Source organism: Danio rerio, chromosome 18 (genome assembly GCF_049306965.1).
Source record: "Danio rerio strain Tuebingen ecotype United States chromosome 18, GRCz12tu, whole genome shotgun sequence".
In the NCBI taxonomy this organism is placed as follows: Eukaryota; Metazoa; Chordata; class Actinopteri; order Cypriniformes; family Danionidae; genus Danio; species Danio rerio.
Genome location: NC_133193.1, coordinates 5,867,477 through 5,895,000, shown reverse-complemented (window position 1 = coordinate 5,895,000; position 27,524 = coordinate 5,867,477). Strand labels below are relative to the sequence as shown.

The 27,524-nt window shown below is 34.7% G+C and overlaps 1 protein-coding gene and 1 long non-coding RNA gene across 3 annotated transcripts in view; both read right to left on the bottom strand.

The window, feature by feature from the left end:
• LOC141378796 (uncharacterized) overlaps positions 1 to 15,641 on the bottom strand; it is a 43,097-nt gene extending 27,456 nt beyond the window's left edge. The window contains exon 1 of the long non-coding RNA XR_012394177.1: positions 15,474 to 15,641. This is a non-coding gene — a long non-coding RNA (uncharacterized lncRNA). The remainder of the gene's footprint in view (positions 1 to 15,473) is intronic.
• A 4,197-nt stretch (positions 15,642 to 19,838) lies between these two features.
• si (sucrase-isomaltase) overlaps positions 19,839 to 27,524 on the bottom strand; it is a 122,340-nt gene continuing 114,654 nt past the window's right edge. The window contains exons 45-49 of one of the 2 annotated variants that reach the window (XR_012394176.1): positions 27,303 to 27,391; positions 27,160 to 27,209; positions 26,183 to 26,341; positions 21,821 to 23,112; positions 19,839 to 21,246 (exon numbers count right to left, since the gene is read on the bottom strand). Coding sequence is in view for 1 of the 2 variants with exons in the window: in XM_073930185.1 (XP_073786286.1) it covers positions 23,038 to 23,112; positions 26,183 to 26,341; positions 27,160 to 27,209; positions 27,303 to 27,391 (373 nt within the window). In the remaining variant the exon portion in view is untranslated. Of the gene's footprint in view, positions 23,113 to 26,182; positions 26,342 to 27,159; positions 27,210 to 27,302; positions 27,392 to 27,524 lie in introns of both variants that reach the window. The other variant, XM_073930185.1, reaches the window with a different exon arrangement.

Genomic DNA, 27,524 nt, shown 5'->3' with positions numbered 1-27,524 from the left:
ATGTCTTTCTGTCGTATTTAACTCAATAATCTTCAGCTTTTTTTCCTCCCTCCACCACAGCTAATATTTGTCGTCTCGCCATCTGCTCGCCGGCCCACTGTTTCACAGCAAATGAATGCCTGACATTTGCAGAAGTGAATCCATATGTTTTGGAGGTCTTCAGTAATAGCGGTGCTCCATGTCGTATTCAAATGCCACCAGAATGCAACAAACAAGCGGGAAAAAACACGGGTAGGAGAACCAGCGGGCCATATATGAATCATCAATGACCTTTCAGCCGTTTTCTGGGCTTCCTCTCGCCGGAAAGAAAGAGCAGAACAGAAGTAGAGATGAAGGAGGAGCAGATAATTAAAGCAGAAGTCTGCATGTTCACTAATGATCGTCTGCAGGTCTGTTTTCTCTAGCCGGACGAGGTGAAGAACAGATTTTGAGGTGTGTTTCTCTCAAAAAGCAAGTTCTGCCTTCATTAACAGCGATTCTGCATGGCAAAAAAAATCCATAAATTAGCAGTATTCCATATTTAGTGCTTCATATTTTAATTTTTATCTGTTTATTGATGACTTTTAATAGCATTATGCGACATTGATCTTTCATTTAACAACTTTTAACTTTGAAAAGTTCAAAAAAGGGACTTTTATGAACATATTTAATAGTTTAAAGTGATATATCGTCTAGGTTGGAGTTGTATACTACGCTACAAACAGCTCGTAATAAACCGATTTAATTTCCTCTTAGTTTACAGACGCATATCTCTCTGTATCCTCTTGAGACCCAAAGACTTTTTTCTTTTTGTTTTTTCTGTAATTTCCTACATCCTTTGTGTTAAAAAAAATACAATTTAGAGGTTTTACATTTTGTTTTTAATTTTACAGCATGTCCACTGTAGAGGACCACAGGACCATTTTAGTTCGAAATGACCGCCACTCAGACAACAAAACTCTACAGGAAATGGATGTAAAGGGATATTAATCCAATATTAATGTAACAAAAAACAAAACGAAAGCCTTTTTCCCTTTTGTATTGAATTTCCTAAAATAGAAAAAAAAAGTGATGGTGATCCAAAACAAATTTAACATAAAAGCGATATAAAACTGATTGTCCCTCTCTAATTGTCTCTAATTCTCTAATTATCTGATTGTCAGACTCTAAATCATTAGAAAAAAACAGTTTTTTATTTATCTATTATTAATTTGTTTATTTATTTTTTTATCAATTATTTATAATTATATTCATTAATTTATTGTTTGTTTATTAATTCATTTATTATTTATTTGTTTATTTATTATTATTTATTTGTTTAATTATTTGCTGTAATACTTTTATTCCTATTATTACTTTTATTGTTATCTTTTACTCTTTTATCTTTTTACTCTTTTTTTGTGCTATGGTTTTGTTCAGCACTTTGGTCAGTGCCAAACTGAAGTAAATGTGCTTTATAAATAAACTTTACTTACTTACTTACTTACTATTTATTATTTATTATGTATTTATCTATTTATTTGTTTGTTTATTTATCAATTATTTATTTGTTTTTTATTTTATTATTTGTTTATTTATTCATTTATTATGTATATATTTTGTGTATATTTATTTAGAATTTATTTGTTTGCTTATTATTTATTTGTTTATTTATCAATTATGTATTTGTTTATTTATTTATTTGTATATTTATTTGTTTGTTTATTTAACTACAATTTATTTGTTTATTTACTTATTATGTTTATTTATTAATTATTTATTAATTATTTATTTGATTATTTATTATCTATTTTTTGTTTATTTATTATTTATTTGTTTATTTATTTGTTTGTTTATTAATTATTTATTTGTTTATTCATTTATTTACAATTTTTAAAATTTTATTTTAAGTTTAAAATCGTTACTTGTTTTTAGGTAAAAAGAGATATGGACTATTGTTTGTTCATCATTATTATTTTTTGTTGTACAGAATTATTTGGTTACTGAGCATCAATAAATAACACTTCAAAATGCACAGAGTTTTCATGTAATTTTAGAAACTCATAGTTTTAAAATTCAATGAATGCATAATAACCGTGATTATTCCTCAGACTATAATCGTACAATTAAAAACTATAATCGTTGCATCCCTAATTCTTACCCAAAAACAAAACAAAAATTAGTTGTACGAGTTAACATTTCTTGATTTTACCCACATAACCGACTGTCAGATGTTTTTTTTTTCCATCCATCAGTTGTTATTCCTTCTCTCGTCCTCATATTTTATTTCTGCATGGGTGCATCTGATGCCAGAATGTGAGGTTGTTTCGAAGTCACAGAAAGTGCAAACTTCAAAACCAAAGCGGATTAGTGTGACAGTGCATGCTGCCCGAGTAAAAATAGAGAAAGAGAGAGAGAGAGAGAGAGAAGATTACAACACTTCTCTTTTTCCTCTTGGATTGAAGCAACAGGCTATAGCAAAAAACAGCTCTCTATCAGTCAGATATCTGTCCTTACACAACAACACCACACTCTCCTGCGTCTCCTCCAGCTGGAATTGCCCAATCAGCAGCTTGTTTTGATGTGTGTGTGTCAGTCAGGATGTAATCTAAGCTCCACACACACAATAGAAGCAGAGATTCAGCACCATAGACAGCTCCTGCACACACTCTCTGCAGTACTCTAGGCCTGCACAATATACAAATAGGTATTCAACACGTCCCCATAGTTCTCAGAAAGCATATCTCTAAAGGTGCTGTTGACTTGAAATTTTTACTGGATGTTGGTAAATACAAAAGAAATCCATATATGCAAAATAAAGCAAAACTAATTTGCTTACAAATAAAGTTATGTGTAGGGCTAAACAGAATCTGCGCATATTTTTTGCTATTTCTGCTGAGAATTTTGATAAAATTCTGCAGAATTTTGTTGAATGATCTTGGGAGTATCATAACTAAAAATAAATATATATGAAATGAAAAATAATACCATTTTAAACTTTAATTTAATGTTAATTATGCAAATCCAATTAGATCCACTTTATTCTGTAAACCAAGCAAGTCTCTTATTATATATATATATATATATATATATATATATATATATATACATATATATATATATATATATATATATATATATATATATATATATATATATATATATATATATATATATATATATATTAAAAGACATGAACATTTTTATGTTAGTCAATATTTAAAACTAAATTAATTTAAAAACAGAATAAATATAAACGTACACATTTAAGTAAATAATCAGAATCAATGATGGGCTAAAAATCTGCAGAAATCTGTGGAATTCTGCACACGCAGATTCTGTGTGGGCCTAGTTATTTGTAATAAAATGAAATGATGCCAGGAAAAAGTATTGAACACATTTTTTGGACATTGTATATTTCTACATATGTACATTAGGGATGGGCGATACCACACTTTTTTTATTCGATACCGATACTTTTTGTTAAAAATTTTACGAAACTGATATAGATACCACTTATTATGTAAAATGTTAATTAAATTTTTCGAAAATATGTTAATAAAAATTCAATACATGCAAGTATACAAACACGCACACACGACCATATTGCATACACACTGCATACACATACATATTGTATAAACACACTGCACAGATACACACACACTTATATTTATTCACCTAATGGTAATGAGAGAGAAAGAGAGCTGATTTATTGTTCTGAATTATTATTTTATCTATTTTTATTTGTATTTAATTATTATTATTATACTATATATTAAAACACTATACTATTATTTGCTATTTTCTATGTTTATTTGCTGTTTTATATGTTTATAAATGCTTTGGCAAAACATTTGTAACATTTGTCATGCCAATAAAGCGAAAGAGAGAGAGAGAGAAAAAAAAAAAGGGGGGGGGGGGGGTCTTTTGTCGGAAAGAGGGAGACTGAGCAGAGGAACACTGGGCATCTTGTTTTTGTTCTGCTTCTTTATAAGTTGCAGGGTGTGTTGTCTGTAAGTGTTTATAAAGGCTGCTTGAATTGTGGCTGTGACTTTCTTGTCACAAATATTGCTCGTGCAGCGCTTTTTCAGCTAATGAGCACCACAACACGTTGCGTTACCTCTCTTCCATTGTGTCATTCCATAATGCACAAGTGTGTGACTTGCGTGTGTTGAGTACGTGAGTTATCTGCAAGGCACATGATCGCTCACGTGACGTTCCGCCACAGATTGATTGGTGTAAAGTCTTGTGTACAAAGCGTCACAGCGCTAAAACATTTAGTTATGCGGAAATTATTTAAATTTAATTGAAACATTGATACTTTTAAAAAATATATCAATACCGAATTAGAAGCTTCTAAGTATCAATATATCGATACTCAAGCATCGATGAGCACATCCCTAATGTAAATTACTGTAACCTTTTATTCAAGAACATTTGAGCTAGTTTCAGTCCTTAGTGCTTTCATATTACTCAAGACATATTAAACTCGGTTGTTGATTAAATCCTATTTTGTTATTTAACCAATTATTTTTATATAACAGTCAGGTTGCATGTTAATTTGTTTTGTGAAGAGAAGGAAAAAATATATATATTTTTGGCATGCATAAAATCGTGAATATAGGTCTAGATAATCACCTTGAAATTTAGAAATTATAGCGTCTTTTGCTTTGAGTATAGACTATTCAGTTCATAAGAGCAGTTAAAATTCTTATAAAGTTTTTAAATTAGAATCTGTTTTTCACCGTATAAAAATATTAAATTTTTAAATATTTATATTTATCGGCCAATATATATCAACTACAGCCTCTAAATCTGAAGAGTTATTGTTATCAGCCCAAACATCCATATCGGTGCATCCCTAACAGCAATACACAAAAAAGGATTAAAATATTACAAAAAGTATTATTTTCTAAATAAATATAAAAAACCACTGCCTCCATGCCTTTTTCATCTCAGGAGGCTTTTTTTCCAATTCGACAATTTGCTTTTGTATAATATTATGATAAGTATTATTTATTATACGCATATTTATACTTGCTTTATTAAAAACAAGTTTAGATTTGTCCACCTGTCAGGTTGTGTGTTTGGATATTACTCAGTTTTTGAACACACTTCGTTATTATTGTTCATTTATTCATTTGCTGGAAATTAAAACTGAATTTAGAAAGTTTTTGAAAGTTTTGAAACAAATCTTTGTGCTTAAACAAAAATAATTGTAGTAGGCTAATGGATGTCTTCAGTGGAGTGTGTACAAACCATTTCCTTATCAACGAAAGAGAGAAAAAGAAAATAAAGAGGCTGAATGGAGGAGGCTTGTTCTTTATCCTCGCGCTGCAGATGCACTGTTTAACGATTTACTCGCTAGTGAAGCCTTCAGTTTTTCCAAAGTTTTCTAAAGTCGGTCATGTAAATAGCAAATGCGCCATGGCACAATGCAACTGACTCTTAAAGGGAATGGGAGATGAGACTCTGATAGGTTTATTCTCAAAACACACCTATAACTCATTAAGAGAATAAGCACAAGCACAACCCTGTTAGGAGATGCGCTGCAGCCATCCTTAAAATAGCAAAAGTGCATTCACACACACACACACTTAATGCTTTTGCGTCCTGAGCTTTAGACTTTGCACCTAGATCATTAAAATAGAGCCCTAAGACTTTAAGACCCAGGGGACACCCTGCAAAGTATCAAAATGTGTATACCAAATACATTTTGCATTCCAAAACCAAATGCGTGCACACACACATGCAAAACACACACTCACGCTTGTGTTCTAAGTGTGTATACATCTTATATTCTAAATGAAATGATGTTTTCTAGCCACTCTGTGTCCTTGTCATCCTTATTAAGAGCAGAAATCTGTGGAGATGAATAATGCACAGACCCAGAGGACTCTACATTACAACTGCTGCTTAAAATCAAGGCTCACCAATCACCATCTCTCCACCGGTCCCATTTCAGCCTTTCATTTCTCTAACTGCTTGCTGATGAATAAAATATGCCACTGGATGTAGTCGTATGTTGATTTGCAGGATGCGAATGAAATCTCCCTCTCTGGCTGGAGAGGGTTTCAGGCAGCGCAAACATGAAAGCTGACGGCGGCTCAACAATGAAATATGGAGAGAGAGTTACACGTTACTCAAACTGAACAAAGAGCTTAAAGTGAAGAGCAGGACGCCGAGCGCCGTTCTCTTTGTAGATGCACGAGCAAATAGAAATATATGTATTGGAAAAGCCAACTGACAGAAGGGTTGAGTTTATTCACCTCTCCGTTCAAGAAACTGCTTGGAGATGTTTCAAACTTTAGTGACATAAGAGTTATTCTGCTGAAAGTAGCACAGGAAAAAGGTACAATCTATAATATTGTGATGTTGTTGAAATTATAATATAATAATATAATATAATAATATTGTGATATTATTTCAATTCCTTCGGATTAGTCTCTATTTCAGAGGTCACCACAGTGGAATGAACCACCAACTATTTTGTGCACTATAGGATTTGGTGAACTATAGGAACACGGAGCACCCTGTGGAAACCCACGCAGACACGGGGAGAACATGCAAACTCCACACAGAAATGCCAACTGGCTTAGCCTGGAATCGAAGCAGCAAACTTCCTACTGTGAAATGACAGTTCTAACCACTGAGCCACCGTGCCGCCCTCATCATTTCAATTCAAGTGGTTGCATAGCTCTATGAGTTAAACACAAACTAAGATATTTTTAAGCAAGTTGAAAACCTGTAACCATTGACTTCCACAATAGGAAAAACTAATGCTATGGAAGTCAATGGTTACAGGTTTTTAACTTTCTTCAAAATATCTTCTTTTGTGTTCAACAAAACAAACAAACAAAAACAAATCTCAAACAGGTTTGGAACAAGTAAAAGGAGTAATTAATGACTGGATTTTATTTTTGTGGGGGTGAACTTTCCCTTAAGTGCCATCCGATCCTCCACAAATCAATTTCTGTATTAAGCTGACAGGAGTGGCACCCGATGTGGTTTTCTGCTGCTGTAGCCCATCCGCCTCAAGATTGGATGTGTTGTGTGTTCAGAGAAGCTCTTCTGCATATCTCGGTTGTAAAGAGTTATTTGAGTTACTGTTGCCTTTCTATCAGCTGGAACCAGTCTGGCCATTCTCCTCAGATCTCTGGCATCAACAAGGCATTTGCACCCACAGAACTGCCGCTCACTGGATATTTTCTCTTTTTAAGACCGTTCCCTATAAACCCTACAGATAGTTACGTGTGAAAATCCCAGTGCGTCAGCAGTTTCTGAAATACTCAGAACAGCCTCTCTGGCACCAACAACCATGCCACATTCAAAGTCACTTAAATCACCTTTCCTCCCCATTCTGAATTTAAACAATAAATCTAAAGAAACCAAGTAATCTTTTTCGTCCAAAACTGAATGTATAAATACAGTTGAGAAACTTTTATAACCTTGTGAAAGTTTTGTGTTGTGTTTAGTTTTGAAGGCCAGAGTCTCCAATTCTTTCAATTCTTCAATGCTTTTTATCCAATTCTTTGCAAAGCACAAAATTGCAAAATGAGTTCAGCTGAACCAAGGATTGTATCTGAAGAAGAGAGTCTTGCTGTGTTTTTTCCCGTCTTTTTTTATTATAACATCTTACAAAATTAATCTAAAAAATAAAAACACAACAGCAAAAGACATCCTTAAAGAGCCCCTATAATGGGTTTTTGAAAACGACCTTCCATGCAGTATGTGACAGCTCTAAGTGAAGTAAAATATCCAGCTAAGGCTTAAATCTGAAAGTGCACCATGTGTCACCATATGCTGATGGATGAAACAAAAGGTGGTGGATCCAAATGCATTTAATGAGATATTGTGCAGACAACAGAAGAAAACAGGACATCCAAAATCAAAGTATCAAAATAACAAATAAACAAACTAAACAAGGAACTAGGGCAAGATACGGAAACACAGCTCAGGAACAACATACCAACTTAAACAAACGACTCAGTAACAAACAAAAAGGTGCAGGGTGTATAAATAGCCCAACAATCAAACGGGAACTGGAATCAGCCGAGTATGTAATCAGTGTAAGTGAAGCCGGGTGTGTGTACGCGTAATGTAGGGATTTGTAGTTCCTGAACAACTGTAGTTCATTAACGAACTACAGTGCCAACTAGCGGTGACCATGACAGTCATGACACCAAGTTTAAAACTATTGATTCATCTATAAAAGAGTCGACTCAGAGTGGTGGAAATTAATTGTGGGGTTGGAGACTCTTTAGCCGTGTCAGCTTGACGTCAGTAAGGAACTCAAGTAGGCTTGGGTGGTATTACGGTATTATGGTATACGACGGGATCTAAAAATAGCAACGGTGTCAAGTTTCAATACCATTATACCATCATCAAAAACAATGCACTTAAATAGGAGACAAGAATTAAATAACAAATATTATTTATTTAATGCCTACAAATACGTATGTGTGATTGTCAATACAGGACAGTGTGGAGGAGAGAGAGAGAGGTAAGGTAGGATGGCAGGTCGCGCACCAAGTGACCTGCAGTTTGGCATTATTTCCGGTTTCGACTGAACAAGAAGGGAGACATGGTAAATACGAGAGGTCTGCATTCCTGCTGCTGTACCACGGGAGCCGACCAGATTTCTTGTGGTGCGGGAATAAATTTTAGAGTAAATCGCAGAAAGCGGTCGGTCAGTCTGGTGTAATTTGAAAGGGAGCGGGCGCACGGTCTAACAATATCCGCGTGGATGCTGTTTATGTATGTGTTTGTGTGTGTGCGTGTGTGTGAATAAGAGAGATAGAGAGAGATGGGAGGAGAGAGAGAGAGAGAGAGAGAGAGAGAGAATGTTGTGTTGTGCGTCGCTTGGTGCTGTCTCTCACTCTATGTGTGTGTGTGTGTGTGAACGTGTTTTTGTGACATATCAGGACACAAATCTTTATAATGACATGGGTATGACACAGGTATTACAAAAAGGAGGTGAAATATGAGGACATTGGTGACGTCCTCATTTCTCAAAATGCTTATAAATCTTACAGAATGAGTTTAATCAGAGAGTAAAGCTGCACACTGTCTCCTGTGATGGTTGGGTTTAGGGGTGGGGGCAATATAAAATACGGTTTGGACAGTATAAAATGAATGGAAACCTATGTAATGTCCCCACTTATCACAAAAACAAACGTGTGAGTGTGTATGTGTGTGTGTGTGTGTGCGCTTGCATGAATGAGAGACAGAGCGTCTCGAGCAGATCTCTAATGCGAACAGGACAAACAGGTGACCGCAAACCTAAGGTGGCATATACGGTATTCAGTTTCTGAATGGTTTAGGCACAAGCCAACAGTTTGCTGACGCTGTCTGAGCCTTACGTCATATTTTTTTTTTATTATGCACGGTAATACCGGATACCGAGGTAAATTAGGGAGGAGGTTTGACGGTATCAAAATTTGGATAAAGCCCAAGCCTAAACTCAAGCCTCACCTATTTGTTGCACGTGCAAACCTTGGAAAATTAAAACGGCCCACCCACAAACACTGTAGAAAGAAAAGAAGAAAGACAAACACTGTAGCAAATCCTGGCTGAATCATGTTGCGAAGACACTGTGAAGTGTGAGGGAAAGTTAGTGTAAGTTCCCTACCCAAATATGAGGCTGTGAAGAGTCAGTGGTTGAGGTTTTTGTATGTGCAAAAATACCACAGCATTATAGCCCCAGCCTTGTGCTGTGCTCCTGTCATTTTTCTTACGAGTGCTTCAGCAATCTACACACTTACAACGGGGGATTCACTGGCTGTTTGTTAAAGGAAGGATCAGAAAAGACTATTGATGTATGAGACTTTGTCAGAGCAGACAGGAACTTGATCAGTACACCATTCATGGATCAGTTTTTTTTCCTCTATTTAACAAGTGTAAGGAAGTGTGATTTGGGAACAAATGAATCGCTGAATGAGTTGTATGGAAGTCGTTAGTATAATTAGGTAAAAATGAATGCATATTATAAAACCCCCAAAACCAAAATATGACCCTTTTTAGTGCATATTCGGGGCTCTTTAAAAACACATGGATGTAAAACACGATGTTCCAAAGCTTCAGCAATTAATCACACCGGCAAAAGCTTAAATACTACCTAAAAAAAGACAAAAATCCAGAAATCAGGAGAATCTGTCAGCAATTCTGCCCTGGAACAAAAGAAATCTGTGGTTTCAGTGTTTTGGCTTTTGAATAATGGCTTGAGCTGTACATCGGCCTAAAACAGATGAATCTGTCAGAGCGGATCAAACAATCCCTCTCACGTCTGCTTGGCTTGTACAGAAATGCTCTCTTCGGAGATCTGTGGCCTTTAGCTGGAGCAAAATCAGCTCATATTGATCAAAAGCACGGTTAATTCCATTAGCCAATATTACTGAGTCCTGCACGCCTGACAGAGCAAATTATTACACTGGCCTAAACACTCCATTAAATCTGCACTTCTGAAGTTTGAAGCTTCCATCTGACCAATAAACAGTCATAATGTCCTCCAGTCTTTCCTCATCCTGAAGCGCGGTCCACAAACAGACAAATCACCTGCTCTTTCCACAACCATTTCCCACAATGCACTGCTCTGGAATGATTGTGAAGTAATTGTGCTTGTGAGCTTTTACACATTTTCCTACTCATTTTTAAAGAAGTGTGAACTGCATAAATTATTATATTTAACCACTACTTGCTTATATACATAAAACACACGTAGCGATAGTAGCATACTTTGTGATTTGCATACAATCTGGTATGAACAAGCTACTCCCACTTAACTTTTCTGTTGAAAAAAAAAAGGGACGCTATGTTTAGTGACATGACTAAATTATGCTTGTCACTAAAGGTGGCAGCTTCTATGGCCGTTTTCATTGCATAAAAGAGTATAATGCAGTTAGATTATTAATAGAACTCCTAAAGCTGTATTTGAGTTGACGGTGTTAAAAAATCAGTTTAAATGAATGAACTGCATTGATTAAATTCCTGCACATAAATTATTAATGGTTTAAATAATAAAATAAATCAATAATTAATAAACAGTTAATTGAATTAATCAATAAATAAATACATACATAAAAATAATAATGAAATAATTAAATATTTTATAAATAATTATTAATTAAATCAATTCATCAATAAAAAATTATAAAATAAATAAAAATTTAATAAATAATTATTCATTAATTAAACAAATCAATCAATAAAAAATAATAAAATAAATTCATATTTAATTATTAATTATTCATGAATTAAATCAACCAATAAAATAAATATTTATTAAATAATTGTTCATTATACCAATCAATCATCAATAAATTATTAAAATAATAATAAACTTTATAAATAAATTATATATATATATATATATATATATATATATATATATATAATTGCAACTAAAAAACAATTCAGAAAAATGTAATAAATACAGTAAAAAAATAGCAAACAAACTAATACAAATGATGTTTTACATTAACGTATGGTAAATCTAGCTTTTATTAGCAAACGTTTATTGAATGACCAAAGTGTTCACTTTGTAAAAACGTTTTACAAACTTTAAAAATGAGACAGTCTTATACAATGTTATACTGAAAGAGCATATAAAGTGTAATTTCCTGACTTTATATGAATTGTGTGTTTGTGTGTGTGTGAGTACTAGCGTAAAATGATTGCATTTAAATAGTTAATATATTTGCATGTGGGGCGACACAGTGGCGCAGTGGGTAGCACGTTCGCCTCACAGCAAAAAGGTCGCTGGGTCACTGGTTCGATCGGTCACTGGTTCGATCCTCGGCTCAGTTGCCGTTTCTGTGTTCTCCCTGCGTTCATGTGGGTTTCCTCCGGGTGCTCCGGTTTTTTTGCATAAAAAAACTTGCTGGATAAGTTGGCGGTTCATTCCGCTGTGGCGACCCACAGATTAATAAAGGGACTAAGCCGACAAGAAAATGAATGAATGAATATTTGCATGTGTTTGCATCTATATAATATTTAGTCAAAATCATAATATTATTTGCAAAATAATGTCAAGATTGTGTGAATTTAGAAAGAAATAAAATAAAAAATAAACAAGTAAATAAATAAATAATATTGTTAAAGGTGCTAAAATTTGACCTTAATTTTATTACATAGAAAAAAATACAAAAAAAAATTAATGAATAAATAAATAATTATATTTTCTAGGAGACTAAATTCTGACCTAATAATTAAGGTCAAATTTTTTTTTATAATTATTTTTTTTATTTTATTTATTTAATTATTTAGGTTTTTTATATTATTTAATATTAAATAAAAAGAAAATAAAGAAATTATATTATCTTAAGGGGGTTAAAAACTTGACCTTAATTATAGCATAAAAAAAAGAAAAGAAAAAAATAAATAAATACAATTTTCTTAAGGGGCTAAAATTTTACCTTAACTTTATTACATTGAAAAAATAAAAATAAATCAATAAATTATTTTTTTTTCTTAAGGGGTTAACATTTTACCTAAATTTGTATTAAATTGAAAAAATAAATAAATAAATAAATAAGTAAGTAAACTATATTTAATATTTAATTCTAAAATATACATAAGAATAAATAAACAAACAAACAAACAAATAACAGAATATGCAAAAACAGACAGTTTCCGAGCTTCTAATCTGATCTCCTCACAGGACTAGACAAAACTGAAGACCCAGAACTGAATTGTTCCCTTCTTACCTCATTCTCTTCTCCATCCTCTGCAAAATGATAAAGCATGTGTAAAGTGTTCATTTAAACAGATGCATAGCATTTCATAATGCATGAAAAAATACAATCTTATCCATTTATTTGAAGCACCAATTTCATGCCACTTCCAGAAGCACCACTATACATATAAATTTGTCAATCAGGCAACAAACGTGTCCTCTGAATGAAAATATTATCAGCAGACGATCCATCATAGGGTTGGATGGATGAATAGAAACAAACAACACATCACACAGTACCTGATTTTTACTATAACATAAATGCTAATTAAATTGTAGGATTCATTAGTTAAAAAGATCCCTCCAAAATTGAAAAATACATCATATTATTGACTCAAAATAACAATTATAAAACAATCTTATAAAACTAATGTAAAATGAGCTATTAATTGATAAGTTATTCTCTAAACATAAATGCTAAAATTACTAAAACAACAACAAAAGCAGGCTGAGCACATTGTAAAACGTCTGAAATGTTGTTTTGGTCATTCTAAAACGCCTTAACCATTCTAGTATTAATGTTATTATATTATAAATGACCTCCAGAATCAAGAGTGTCTTTGCTCTGCGACTGAAACCTTCAAACGCCACCGTGCATTCACTGCGTGTCAGGATTGCCTTCTGAGATGCAAGTCATTTATTAGCTTTAGTAGTTTCTCCTACATCAGCCAATTCAGTTTTTATTGTTGATATTTTGCGCCAGATAATCAGGAAGTGATGATTTTGTTCGCTTTGACTCGTTGAATGGAAACGCTGCTTTATTCGCATGTCTTTTATGCGATAATCCAGTTTTGCGCAAAGTTCGTTCGCATTTTTGGATGGAAACATAGCTACAGACTTGCGTTTGCAGCAGGTTGCCACCTAGAGGCAGCTACAAAGTTGCCATTTGTCACTATTTACAAACTTTTTTGACCCCCTTAGCAACAACATTTTTAAAGAGCGACTAGGGACAAATCGAGTGACTTTTTGTGGTGTTAGGGCCAGTGCACTCTGGGATGCGTTTTGCTTGCGTTTTCTGTCAATGTTTAACGCCTTGTGAGTAAATAAAGGAAGCCAATGTGATTGTGCACACCGACACGCGCAAAGAAAACACCCGCAAAGAAACTCGATAGAAAGGAACTTAAAACCTACTGCCAGCTAGCGTTTCGGATGTGTTATTGCAGAGCAACACAAACAGCACGCAGAAGTATAGCCGGAGGTCACACCGACCACTCGACGCAAAAATATATATGCTATCTGAGGGCCGTGGCTAATATATTTCCAATATATATATATATATATATATATATATATATATATATATATATATATATATATATATATATATATATATATATTTAATATAAAGCCAACAAATGCGAGCTAGCAAAATAAACATAAATATTGATTTCATGCAGGTTTTAACTAAAAGAACATGTTGAGTGGCAGTCTCTCAGGTGCTGTGTTTCTCTTAATAATGAAATGTCTCTCTTGGCAGAAACTTTGATTTTAGCTGCCAACTGGAGTTTTGTTCAGTCACAGAAGCCGTTGTGGAGTGAGAACAGTGGAGTGGAAGTCATTTCAGACACAAGTGAAATTCTCATTTAGTGCATGCTGACGGACAGATGCAATGTGGCAACTGTTGTTTCTGCTAACCAAACTTCCAGCAGAAAGGGTTTGAATTTTTAAGAAACTCAAATAGGTTTGAAACAAGTGTAAATAAACAATGAGCAAATTAAAGTGTGAGTACACAGATGTATGGAATCAGATTAGTCTCAAAAGAAATTCATGCAAAAGACACGATGTACACATGCGTAGCCAAATTCACATGCATAAAATCTAATTCACATGCGTAAAATATTTATTTATACTCACAAAAAAATTTCACGAGCACAAAATAAAAATACATTTTCATAAAATACGTTTCACAAATGCAAAACACGATTTACAAATGTATAAGAGTGTACAAAAAGTTTTAAATGTTTAAAACTTGCGAGTTCATCCTGAATGAGAATGTGCAAATCCTCTTTCACGTAGGACTCCCCCTGGATACGCGTGTCTGTATTTTTGAGACTTTCCTGGCAGAGGCAGGGCAACTCGTACCTTTCAGCCAATGAGATGAGAGCTGTAGTCAATGACACCTTCATTTCTGAAGTCTGCGCTTCATTTGCGCAGACTGTTTCTCTCCAGCATGGCGAACGGAGAAAGCAGCAGTCGCACTTTTTTTCATTTATTTATTTATTTGACCATAGCCTCACTCTTTTTATTTATTATTTTGCCGCAGCTCCGCTCTTCTTATTTATTGTCTCGCAGCCTCATGAGCAGAATGTAGCCTGCAGAATGATGAATTATCATTTCGGCACCTTTAGCATAGCCGTACCATTGTGGTCTAGCTGTCAGCACGTTGCGTTATCAAGCCGTCGACCCATGTTCGATCCTCACCAGAGTTAAACTTTTTCTCTATTTTTATTGTTAAGACATATAAAACTGTAAGGTTGTTGAACATTTGAAGTTCTAAAGCAGCTGTTTTCTTTAAAAACGCTACGCATTGGCTACGCATGTACATCGTGTCTTTTGCGTGAAATATTATTGAGTCTAATCTGTCTCCATACAGATGACAGAAACTTTCTGGTGAACTATGCCTTTAACACAATGTGCGTTAAACATTAGGCCTGCTGTATGTTCTGATTACCTGTCGACGGCAGGTTCAAATCACTCTTGCAAACTAACTACTAATCAAATCAGCTTGTGTGCGCGTGACCGAGACGAGCACTTAGACTGCATTTTAAACAGTGTTTACCTTCATATTCCCAGCCAAACAGGAGCGAAGAGCCTCCGTCAGACTCAACAAACACGCAGCTGTCAGAGCCGGTGGTGTGGAGTGAAGCAGAAGCAGCCGTGATTACCGGAGCTCGTGCACCTCTGCCTCCTGTCGGCACCGGGAGCGCGGGATTGGCGCGCGACTGACGGGGAAATTGCGCGGGCGCGCCGCCATGTCACCGGGTGTCACGTGGTGAAATGACTCGTGAGGAACTGCTCGAGCGGCCTGTTATTGCGCCTGTCAGTCTATTTTATTTTAACACTCACGGCAAGTGTGTGTGTCTGTACTTGTTTTTATATCTCAATGGGTCTTAAACTTGAACACACACACAGACTCATGGGTATTTGTGTCACTTTAAGGACCAAAACTGAGGTAACTCATTAGTAAACAAATGTTTATAGTCTAAATCACATAGAATGAAGTATTTTGAAAATGTAAACATGTCTTTTCTGTGAGGGTTGGGTTTAGGGAGAGAGAATATAGTTTATATAGTTTGTACAAACTATCGTTCAGATGTGTTTTTTTCATAATCTTTTTTAAGAACTGTGAATTTAAACATTTCTTTCTCCATTTTTTCCATATATATATATATATATATATATATATATATATATATATATATATATATATATTTTTTTTTTTTTTTTTTTTTTTTTTTTTGTAGATATAGCTATAATATAGAAGTGCCTAACATAAATGTAGCCTTCATTCAAGGAGCCAGTCTGAAATTTGGGGAGAATCTCTATACATTCTACTACACTTTATTAGGTACACCTAATCAAACAAACACATGGCAGCAACTCAATTCATTTAGGACATGGTCAAGACGAGCTGCTGCAGTTCAAACTGAGTGTCAGAAATGGGAAGAAATGAGATTTAAATGACTTTGAAACGTAACATGGTTGTTGGTGCCAGATGGGCTGGTCTGAGTATTTCAGAATCTGCTGATCTACTGGGATTTTCCCCAAACCATCTCTTGGGTTTACAGAGAATGGCAAAAAAAAGTATGCAGAGAATGTATGCAGAAGAGCATCTTTGAATGCACATCACGTCCAACCTTAAGGCAGATGGGCTACAGCAGCAGAAGACCACACCGGGTGCCACTTCTGTCAGCTTGGAACAGAAAACTGAGGCTGCAATTTACACAAGCTCACCAAAATTGGACAAGGTTTAAAAAAATTTTGGCCGGTCTAATGAGTCTTGATTTCTGCTGCGACATTCGGATGGTAGGGTCAGAATTTGGCGCCAACAACATTAAACCATTGATCCATACTGCCTTGTATCAACGATTCAGGCTCGTGGTGGTGGTCTAATTGTGTGGGGAATATTTTCTTGACAGACTTTGGGCCCTTTTGTACCAATTGAGCATCGTGTCAAATGTGGGCCCTTTATGCCCACAGTGTATCCATCTTTTGATGACTATTTCCAGCAGGATAACGCACCATGACATAATTCACAAATCATCTCAGACTGATTTCTTCTACATGACAATGAGTTCACTGTACTCAAATGGTCTCCACAGTCTCCTCAATCCAATAAAGCACTTTTGGGATGTGGTGGAAAGGGAGATTCATATCATGGATGTGCAGCCGACAAATCTGCAGCAACTGAGTGATGCTATCATGTCAACAGGGACCAAAATCTCTGAGGAATATTTCCAGTACCTTGTTGAATCTATGCCATTAAGCATTAGGGCAGTTCTGATGGCAAAGGGGATCCAACCCGGTACTAGTAAGGTGTACCTAATAAAGTGGCCCGTGAGTGTAAATCATATAATTACGTATCTTTTAGGATAATGGAACCAATTACATAAAGCCACATATTTATTATTTTAAAAAAATATATGTAAAATTACAGAACATCTGCAAAATGTATTAATCTTAATTCCACATAAATTCAACAGATTAAATAGAAAATTAATTTTAGGATTTTCAGGGATTTTGTGATTTCCGTAATTTCATAATTTTTTTTTTTTTAAATTTTAAACTTAATTTTTTTTTTTTTTTTAAAGTCACAACCTTGAATGCATTTTTATTTAAGTTTTATTAATTCCCTACCATGATTATATTTTATTTAATAGCATTCATTCATTCATTTTCTTTTTAGCTTAGTCCCTTTTTTAATCTGGGGTCACCACAGCGGAATTAACCAACTTATCCAGCATATGTTTTTTTTTATGCACCGGATGCCCTTCCAGCTGCAACCCATCACTGGGAAACTCAAACACACTCTTTCACACACACATACACTACGGACAATTTAGCCTACCCAATTCACCTATCTTTGGACTGTGGGGGAAACTGGAGCACCCAAAGGAAACCCACGCGAACGCAGGGAGAACATGCAAACTCCACACAGAAACACCAAATGACCCAGCCGAGGCTCGAACCAGCGACCTTCTTTCTGTAAAGTGACAGCACTACCTATTGCGCCACTGTGTCACCTAAATATAGCATTTAGCACCTTTTTTTATTCCTTATGACTGACTGACAAATTTAGATTCTATTACTGCTAGAATTTTAGATATAAAGTTTTTCATCAAAAATTTGTGGCAATAATTGCGACTAACTTCATTTATTTTAAATGAGTCAACACTGTGAAACTGAAAAATATTACCTCTTAACAAAGATGAATAAAAAACATTAAAATACTGCATATACAGTAAATAATCTTAAAATTTCAAATACCGTGTGCTATGAAACACATACATTAGGTAATAAATTAGTCTAGAACTCCAGAAATCACAATATGAAAGTGAGACACACTGAGAAACCATTTACATTTTACCCTTTACAACCCAGTGTAAAAACAAAGAGTGTGTGAGCGTTCAGGCTCAGTGTGTGTTGTCGAGTTATTTCGATGTTTTCTTTGCGTTCTAGTCCCTGATCTCTGTTTTTTTCTCTCTAATGTATTCCGGCATACAGACACAGCAAACACTCAGAATCACATGTCGATGCTTTGAAGTCGGTCGAGTGCGCGTTTCATCTTTCATGTCATCTTTTTGTTATTTTCCCTTATTTTTTTTGTATTATTACACGAGTACTTCCCTCTCGATCCGTCGCAAATAACAAACAAGTCTTTGTTTGGAGGGTTTGCTTAAATCAAGACAAGCTTCTCTTGTCTGTTTTTGATTTATCTCTTAATAACATTGATAGTTTTAATGCACCTGACTTCTGACTGATGTTTGGCTTCTGTGCAATATGCTGAATAGCATTCAAAAGTTTCTTCAAAGATTAAAGCAAACATTTATTCATTTATCTTCGGCTTAGTCCCTTTTTATCAGGGGTTGCCACGGCGGATTGAACTACCAACTATTCCAGCTTGGGTTTTACGCAGATGATGTCTCTCCTAGTCACAACCCAGTACTGGTAAACAATCATACACACTTATTCACACACATACACTACGGACAATTTAACTGACTCAATTCACCTATAGTGCATGTCTTTAGACTGGGCGAAACCAAAGCACTTAGAGGAAACCAACGCCAACATGAGGAGAACATGCAAACTCCACACAGAAATGCCACCTGACCCAGCTGAGACTACATCAACCTCTTTGCTGTAAGGCGACAGTGCTAACCACTGAGCAACCGTGACTAGGCACAGGACGATAACCGGTTTTAAGGTTTGGAAAAGTCAAGATGTTAATACTCCTAAAATGTTCTGTTATACCATTCCCAGGATTTACTCTACACTGAAAAAAAATGATTCAAAGATAATTCCTTGGATTTACTTAAATTTTTTTACATTAAGTGGTTGTAAACAATTTATTTGGGCGGAATTTAAGGAAAAAATTAAGTTAATATTTATTAAATTTAATTTTTTTTTTTTTATTTTAACACAAATAAATAGTTTGCAACAGTTCTGCATGCAAAATTTTTCAGTGTATGTAAATTTTTTTAACGTATTTTTTATTTGTTGTAAATGAATCCTTTTTTGAAGATAATGAAGAGAGCAGACATTAATGATTTATTTAAACTATTTAGCCTGACATGTTTACTGCTCCAAAATAATATAAATATATTTTTAAAAAAATGTGTTCAATATGGGAAAATGGGAATATGGGTGTTCTTACCCAGACACTTACAAATAACTTTAATTTATTTTTAGAGCAGTAATCACAATACCTCCTTAATTTTAGAGAAGTAATCACAAAACCTTAATTTTAGAGCAGTAATCACAATACCTCATTAATTTTAGAGTAGTAATCACAATACCGTGAAACCGTGGTATTTTTATCCAAGGTTATCATACCATCAGAAACTTACATGGGCCCATGCCCAACCGTGACACCCATTAAAGCAAACATTAAAACAAAAACCAGCAAGTCAAATCAGTCAGAGAGGTTTAAAATCCCTTTATTGCAGCTTTCAAATCGTTCACCACAGTTGTATTAATATATCTCTTAATGGACACTGTAAAAACTGCAGACTTCCACACACTTCCTTCATGTTGTCCCAGCACAAATCGATTAAGTCAACCCAGCAAGCACAGGACGTCAACATGGCGTCAAATTGACGTTGTACTCCAACCTGGTGCGGATGTTGCGTTTTGTTTGGAAATTAAAATTGGGTTGACCCAACGTCAGGCCAACGTCCAACCTGAAATCAACTAAACATCAACGTCTAATGATGTTGCAGCTTGACGTTGTGTGGACGTTTTCACTATGACATTTATCAGTTGTTAGATTTTGGTTGCCATACTTGATGAATAAATGTCAGTATTTGACATCAATATGACGTTGGTTTAAGATGTTGGCTAGACATTGAATTTTGGTCACTTTTTCTAACACAATCTAAAATCAACCAAATATCAACGTTTAATGATCTTACAGCTTGTTGTTGTGTGGACGTTTCCACAATCCAACGTCTGTCAGACGTTGGATTTTAGTTGCCATAATTGATGAATAAATGTCAGTATTTGATGTCAATATGATGTTGGTTTAAGATGTTGGCTAGACATTGAATTTTGGTCACTTTTTTTAACACAATCTAAAATCAACCAAATATCAACGTCCAATGATCTTACAGCTTGACGTTGTGTGGACGTTTCCACTATGACGTCTATCAGACATTGGATTTTGGTTGCTATATCTGACCAATAAATTTAAGTATGTGACATAAGTTGGTTTAAGATGTTTGCTCGATGTTGGATTTTGGTCACTTTCCAACACAACCTAAAATCAACCAAATAGCAACGTCTTATGATGTTACAGCTTGACACGGTGTGGACGTTTCCACTATGACGTCTATCAGATGTTGGATTTTAGTTGCCATACCTGACAAATAAATGTCAGTATTATGACGTTGATTTGATGTTGGTTTAAGATGTTGGCTAGACGTTGAATTTTGGTCACTTTTTCTAACACAATCTAAAATCAACCAAATATCAACGTTTAATGATCTTACAGCTTGATGTTGTGTGGACGTTTCCACTATGATGTCCGTCAGACGTTGGATTTTAGTTGCCATAATTGATGAATAAATGTCAGTATTTGATGTCAATATGATGTTGGTTTAAGATGTTGGCTAGACGTTGAATTTTGGTCACTTTTTCGAACACAATCTAAAATCAACCAAAAATCAACGTCTAATGATCTTACAGCTTGACGTTGTGTGGACGTTTCCACTATGACGTCTATCAGACGTTGGATTTTGGTTGCTATATCTGACAAATAAATCTAAGTATGTGACGTAAGTTGGTTTAAGATGTTTGCTCGATGTTGGATTTTGGTCATTTTCCAACACAACCTAAAATCAACCAAATATCAACGTCTTATGATGTTACAGCTTGACACGGTGTGGACGTTTCCACTATGACGTCTATCAGATGTTAGATTTTATTTGCCATACCTGACAAATAAATGTCAGTATTATGACGTTGATTTGATGTTGGTTAAAGATGTTGGCTAGACGTTGAATTTTGGTCACTTTTTCTAACACAATCTAAAATCAACCAAATATCAACGTTTGATGATCGTACAGCTTGATGTTGTGTGGACGTTTCCACTATGACGTCCGTCAGACGTTGGATTTTAGTTGCCATAATTGATGAATAAATGTCAGTATTTGATGTCAATATGATGTTGGTTTAAGATATTGGCTAGACATTGAATTTTGGTCACTTTTTCTAACACAATCTAAAATCAACCAAAAATCAACGTCTAATGATCTTACAGCTTGACGTTGTGTGGACGTTTCCACTATGACGTCTATCAGACGTTGGATTTTGGTTGCTATATCTGACAAATAAATCTAAGTATGTGACGTAAGTTGGTTTAAGATGTTTGCTCGATGTTGGATTTTGGTCACTTTCCAACACAACCTAAAATCAACCAAATAGCAACGTCTTATGATGTTACAGCTTGACACGGTGTGGACGTTTCCACTATAAAATCTATCAGATGTTGGAATTTAGTTGCCATACCTGACAAATAAATGTCAGTATTATGACGTTGATTTAAGATGTTGGGTTGAAGTTGAATTTTGGTCACTTTCCAACAACCTAAAATCAACCAAATATCAACGTCATTTGACGTCATTATTGGATGTCAATATAACGTTTTCCTTAGATGCTGGCTAGACATAAAATTTTGGTCACTTGACATCACGAGCTAAATCAAACCTAATATTAACTTCTTATGATGTTGTGTGGCTGCTGGGTAACCTAACCGGTTTTTACAAATTTAAGTGGATTGAACATTAAACGATTAAGTTGTCCCAAAAAATACACAAGAATTGTGTTATTTTAACTTATTTAATTTATTTTAAAAGTAGTTTGAACAAGCAGCAAAAGTCATTTTTGAGTGCTTTTTACAGCACAGAAGTTTCAAAAGTTACACATTCTTGTATAAAATAACCCCAGAAATCAAGATCGCTGTTGTTTGCTAATTAAATACAAGCTCTGCATAAACCCCTTTCACATGTCAGAAAACCCAAATAATTACAGTCTCAGCTCTATTCTGCTTCACACTCAGAGATAAAAAAAGGAAAAACAAAAAGGTGCTCAATTATCATTGTTTTTCAGCAAGCGTCTAAATATCGAAGGCCGCCCCCTCCCCGTGTCTGCGGCTCGCCATGATTGCCAATTAGAGCAGAAATCAATTTACAGTCTCCGTCGTTTAATTGATATCATTATGTTTACTGTAGAATGAATAATTGATTGTTGTATCATTACATCAAAATGTAGCCGTGTGTGAAGCCAGCCCGGCAGGTAGTCGCCGCTGAGAGGGTTTCTCGTTAAAAAGCTGTGATTGTCGATAATTAGGGGTTATCATTATATTCCCGCTTCCCCAAACGCCGGCATTAGAGATTTAGCTTTCCAAGTTTGGCCTAAAGACGTGCACAGACACTAATATACATAACATAAACTTTACTTTAGAGGAAACGATTGTGCATTTTTAAATCAGACATTATTTAAGGTATGAAGCTCTCAGGGGAAATGATGAATAAATTAATGGGAGACCAAACATTCATAAATAAAATGGAGATAGTGATTGCTGTGGATTGTCTTGGCTGGTTTCTGCAGATGTGGGTCCATGTCTATTTCCAGACAATGTTGAAATACTCATCAATTTTGAATTTCTGCGGTGTTACATGAATAATCAACACCTGAGTCTGAGGAAGAGAAAGAGAGAGAGAGAAAGAGTGAGTTATTACAAAGGTGTTTTGGAATGGTAAACATTTCCTGCACTATTTTTTCCCTAAAGTGCACATATTATGCTGTTTTATTGAATACTTTTATATGGTTAATATCTATCCATTGTAGCAAACAGTTGAATAGTCTCCTAATATCCATTGTAGCATCAATTGGATTATCAAACAGTTGGTTCAAAGATAAGGTCTCTCTTCACCCTGCCTTTATGAGAGCTCAAACTGCTCTGATTGGTCAGATAAGAGTGATTCACTGATTCAAATGATCTGGTCACAGCAAATCTCTAGTTAACAACTCACTGATTCAAATTATCTCTAGTTAAAAAAACTCACTAATCCAATTGATCCAGTCAGAGTTCCCAGTAACTGATTCACTGGTTCAAATGATCTGATCAAAGCAAATTTATAGTTAACAACTCACTGATTCAAATAATCTCCGGGTAACAACTCACTGATCCAAATGATCCAGTCAAAGTGAGTTTTCATTAACTGGTTCACTGGTTCAAATGATCTGGTCAAAGCAAATTTCTAGTTAACAACACACATATTTAAATGATTTACAGGTAACAACTCACTGATTCAAATAGTCTAGACAAAGTGAGTTTCCATTTACTGATTCAATGGTTCAAATGCTCTGGCCAAACCAAATTTTCTAGTTAACAAATCAGTGATTCAAATGACCCAGTCACAGCGAGTCTTCAGTCAAAGAATCACTGATTTAAAGGTTTCGGCCAAAGCATTCTCCAGTGAATGACTCAATGATTCAAATGATCTGTTTAGAGCAAATCACCAGTAAACGACACACTGAATCATTTGTAAGTCGCTTTGGATAAAAGCGTCTGCTAAATGACTAAATATAAATACAAATGATGCAAATGATCCAATTAAAGTGAATTTCCACTAACTGATTCAAATGATTTAGCCAAAGTGAATCTGTAGTTAACAAATGATCTCCAGTTAATGACTTAATGATTCAAAGGATCTGGCCAAGCAAGTCTCCAGTGAATAACTCACTGATTCAAATGATCTAGTTGGAGTGAGTCTCCAGTGAATGACTAATTAATTCAAATAATCTAGTTGGAGTGAGTTTCCAGTGAACGACTCACTGATTCAAATAATCTAGTAGGGGTGAGTCTCCAGTGAATGACTCACTGATTCAAATGATCAGTCAGAGTGAGTGTCCAGTAAATGACTCACTGATTCAAATGATACAGTCAGAGTGAGTGTCCAGTAAATGACTCACTGATTCAAATGATACAGTCTGAGTGAGTGTCCAGTGAATAACTCATTGATTTAAATAATCTAGTTGGAGTGAGTCTTCAGTGAATGATTCACTGATTCAAATGATCAGTCAGAGCGAGTCTCCAGTGAATGACTCACTGATTCAAATGATACAGTCAGAGCGAGTCTCCAGTGAATGACTCACTGATTCATATGTTACAGTCAGAGCAAGTTTTCAGTGAATGACTCACTGATTTAAATTATCCAGTTAAAGTGAGTTTGCTGATTCCTACGATGTGGTCAAGGAGATTCTCTAGTTAACAACTCACTGATTCATAGGATCCTGTAAAAGCGAACCTCCAGTTAATGAATCACTTATTCAAATTCTCCAGTTAAAGTGAGTTTCCACTAATTGATTCAAACGATCTGGTCAAAACAAGCCTTCAGTTAATGACTCAATGATTCAAAATGATCCAGTCAAAGAGAGTCTCCAATCGAGTGGTCCAAAACCAACAGTTCACTAAATTTATGAACTGATTTAAAATCAGTCAAAAGCAGGACATACTGTAGGATTGTGCAATTAAATAGCAAATCTATACAAGTTTGTACAGGAAGTAAGCTGGAATCATTTCAGACAGTTCTGTATCACTTGTGGGCACCTTTTTGAGACAAGAACTCAATTTTTAGTATGATTTACAGACCTTTTTTATTTACAGTCACAATCAGCTATATTACACACAAGAGTATATGAAAGATTATTTCTGAAATGGCAAGCAGCAGTGCTTTAGAACCATATGAGTACAGGACAGGTCTGTAAATGACCTGATGATGAAGAAAAATAAAAGTTGCTGGAGCGATTGGTTGGGAAATGCCACCTCTGCTCTGACATCCACCATGAGGGCAAACACACACACTCACACACACACACAGAGAGACAGATGGAGCTGCCTCGCCTCTTTCAGACTTATTATGCAGTCGGGAAATACTAAGAAAGATAAATGATTCGTTGTGGGCTGAAACACTAGTTATTCAGATTCACATGCGCAGGGTTTCTTCGTCTCTCCAGCTCCTGCCTGCAGTTTTATTAATAGAAGCGGTGCGGTCGATGCACACAACTTTTAAGCAGAAAGTAAACTTGTCTTTGTGTTTCATCAAGCTTTCAGTGCAGGGGTGAAGAAATGGAGGACAAGGAGACACACTTACAAAATACAAATATATATATATATATATATATATATATATATATATATATATATATATATATATATATATATATATTTTTTTTTTTTTTTTACATGTTCAATTTACATTAAAAATCACACACAAATAAAAATTATTAAATTTAAAATTTTTTAATATTTAAAATTTCTCTCAATTAGTTTTGGTATGAAATTTGGCCAAAATATGTCAAAGGCAGAAAACAAAAAGTAAAAACTAATTTTGACTCTAAATAATATCCATTAATGTCATTAAATTAATATCTCTTAAAATATTAAAAGGATAATTGAAAGTCAGCAAACATATTAATTGTCATGGTCATACTCTATATCAAAATAATCTCTTAAAATATCAAAATAAAAAGATAAATAAATTTAACTTTTTATTTATTTTGTTGTATGCAGTTTGTGGTGATTTTTTAAAACTTTATTTTATTTACTTACATTTTTTTAACCACTGCATGTTACAGTAAGTTTTTTATTTTTGTATTTTTTTTTACTTAAAGAAAAATTATAATAAATAAAAAAGTAAAAGTAATTCATTATTCATTTAGTATAGCTAAATCTGAAGTATAGATTTGCACAAATGATCTCACCTCAGGGTAATAATCGAAAGTCAAAGGTGTTGTACTGCCCCCAGTTACAGTAATGGTGACCTCCGTGACGGATGATGATACGCCCAACACCTTCACTTCGCCCAGTAAAGGTCTGTCGGCCTCCTCCAGCCCAGTTTCACGGACACCCGAAAGGGAACCCTAAAATGATTAAAAAAAAAAAAAAAACTGTTACACAAAACAACACAAGCAGGCCCTTCTACAATTTAACTAATTTATTCACCCTTCTGTAAAAATGTTTGTTCTTTTTCAAATATTTCCCAGGTAATTTTTAACAGAGCAAGGAATTATTCACTGTATTTTCTATAATATTTTTTCTTCTGGAGAAAGTCTTATTGGTTTTATTTCAGCAATTTTTTTTTTATTTTTTTAAACATTTTAAGGTCAATATTAAAAGCCTTCTTAAGAAATATTAGTTTTACATAAAATAAATCAGTTATTAGAAATATGTTGAAAAAATATTTGTTAAAAAGAAAGGGGGGGGGGGGGGGGGATGTACAGGAAGGGCTAATAATTCTGACTTCTGTATTATCTATTTCTATAAATGCCCTCTCACCACAACGGTATAAAGCAATGGCTGGCTAAAAACTGTGTTGTTTCACTATTATATAACATCTGTGTGGAGAAAACTCAAACTAGCCGAGTTTGACCTCGTTTTACAAACAGCTCTGGACTCCACAGAGCTGTGTTTTCCCCACCGCACAAATAATCTGAGCACATACCCTATAAAACCCAGAGGATGTCCAGAGAGCTCTGACCTGGACCAAAAGTGCCTGGAGCTGCTATAGCATCTAACACTTTTGGATCTGGATTTGATTTATAAATAGAGAGCAACCACAGATGTTTGGCTTTAGGAGAGATGGACAATCTCCAATTCTCTATAGGATGTGACGGTGCTGTTCAATACAGATAAATCGAAAACAACTGCATGCTTATCTTTGAAAACAAAACATACTTACCCTCGATGCAGAGAATTGTTTATAGATGTATTTTCTATTCTTAAGGGTATCTGTAATGAGAAAAACAGGACAGGATCATTTCTAAAATGATTTGATAATTAGTGTTATCATTTTATTTTATACAGTTATTTTAAGGGACTCACCAATTCCTTCTCCGTCATCCCAAAACAGGTTACCAGTTGCATAACCTGATCCATCCAGAGCAACAAGCAGGTTCATAGGATTCTTACGACTAGAAGAGAGAAAAAAAAACCCATCACAACCATTGATATATTTACTAGGGATGAGACAGGAAATTCATTCATTTCTCTCAGCCTCATAGACGCTGCATTAGAAACACCTCGCATAAGCGGTGATTCGTTTTT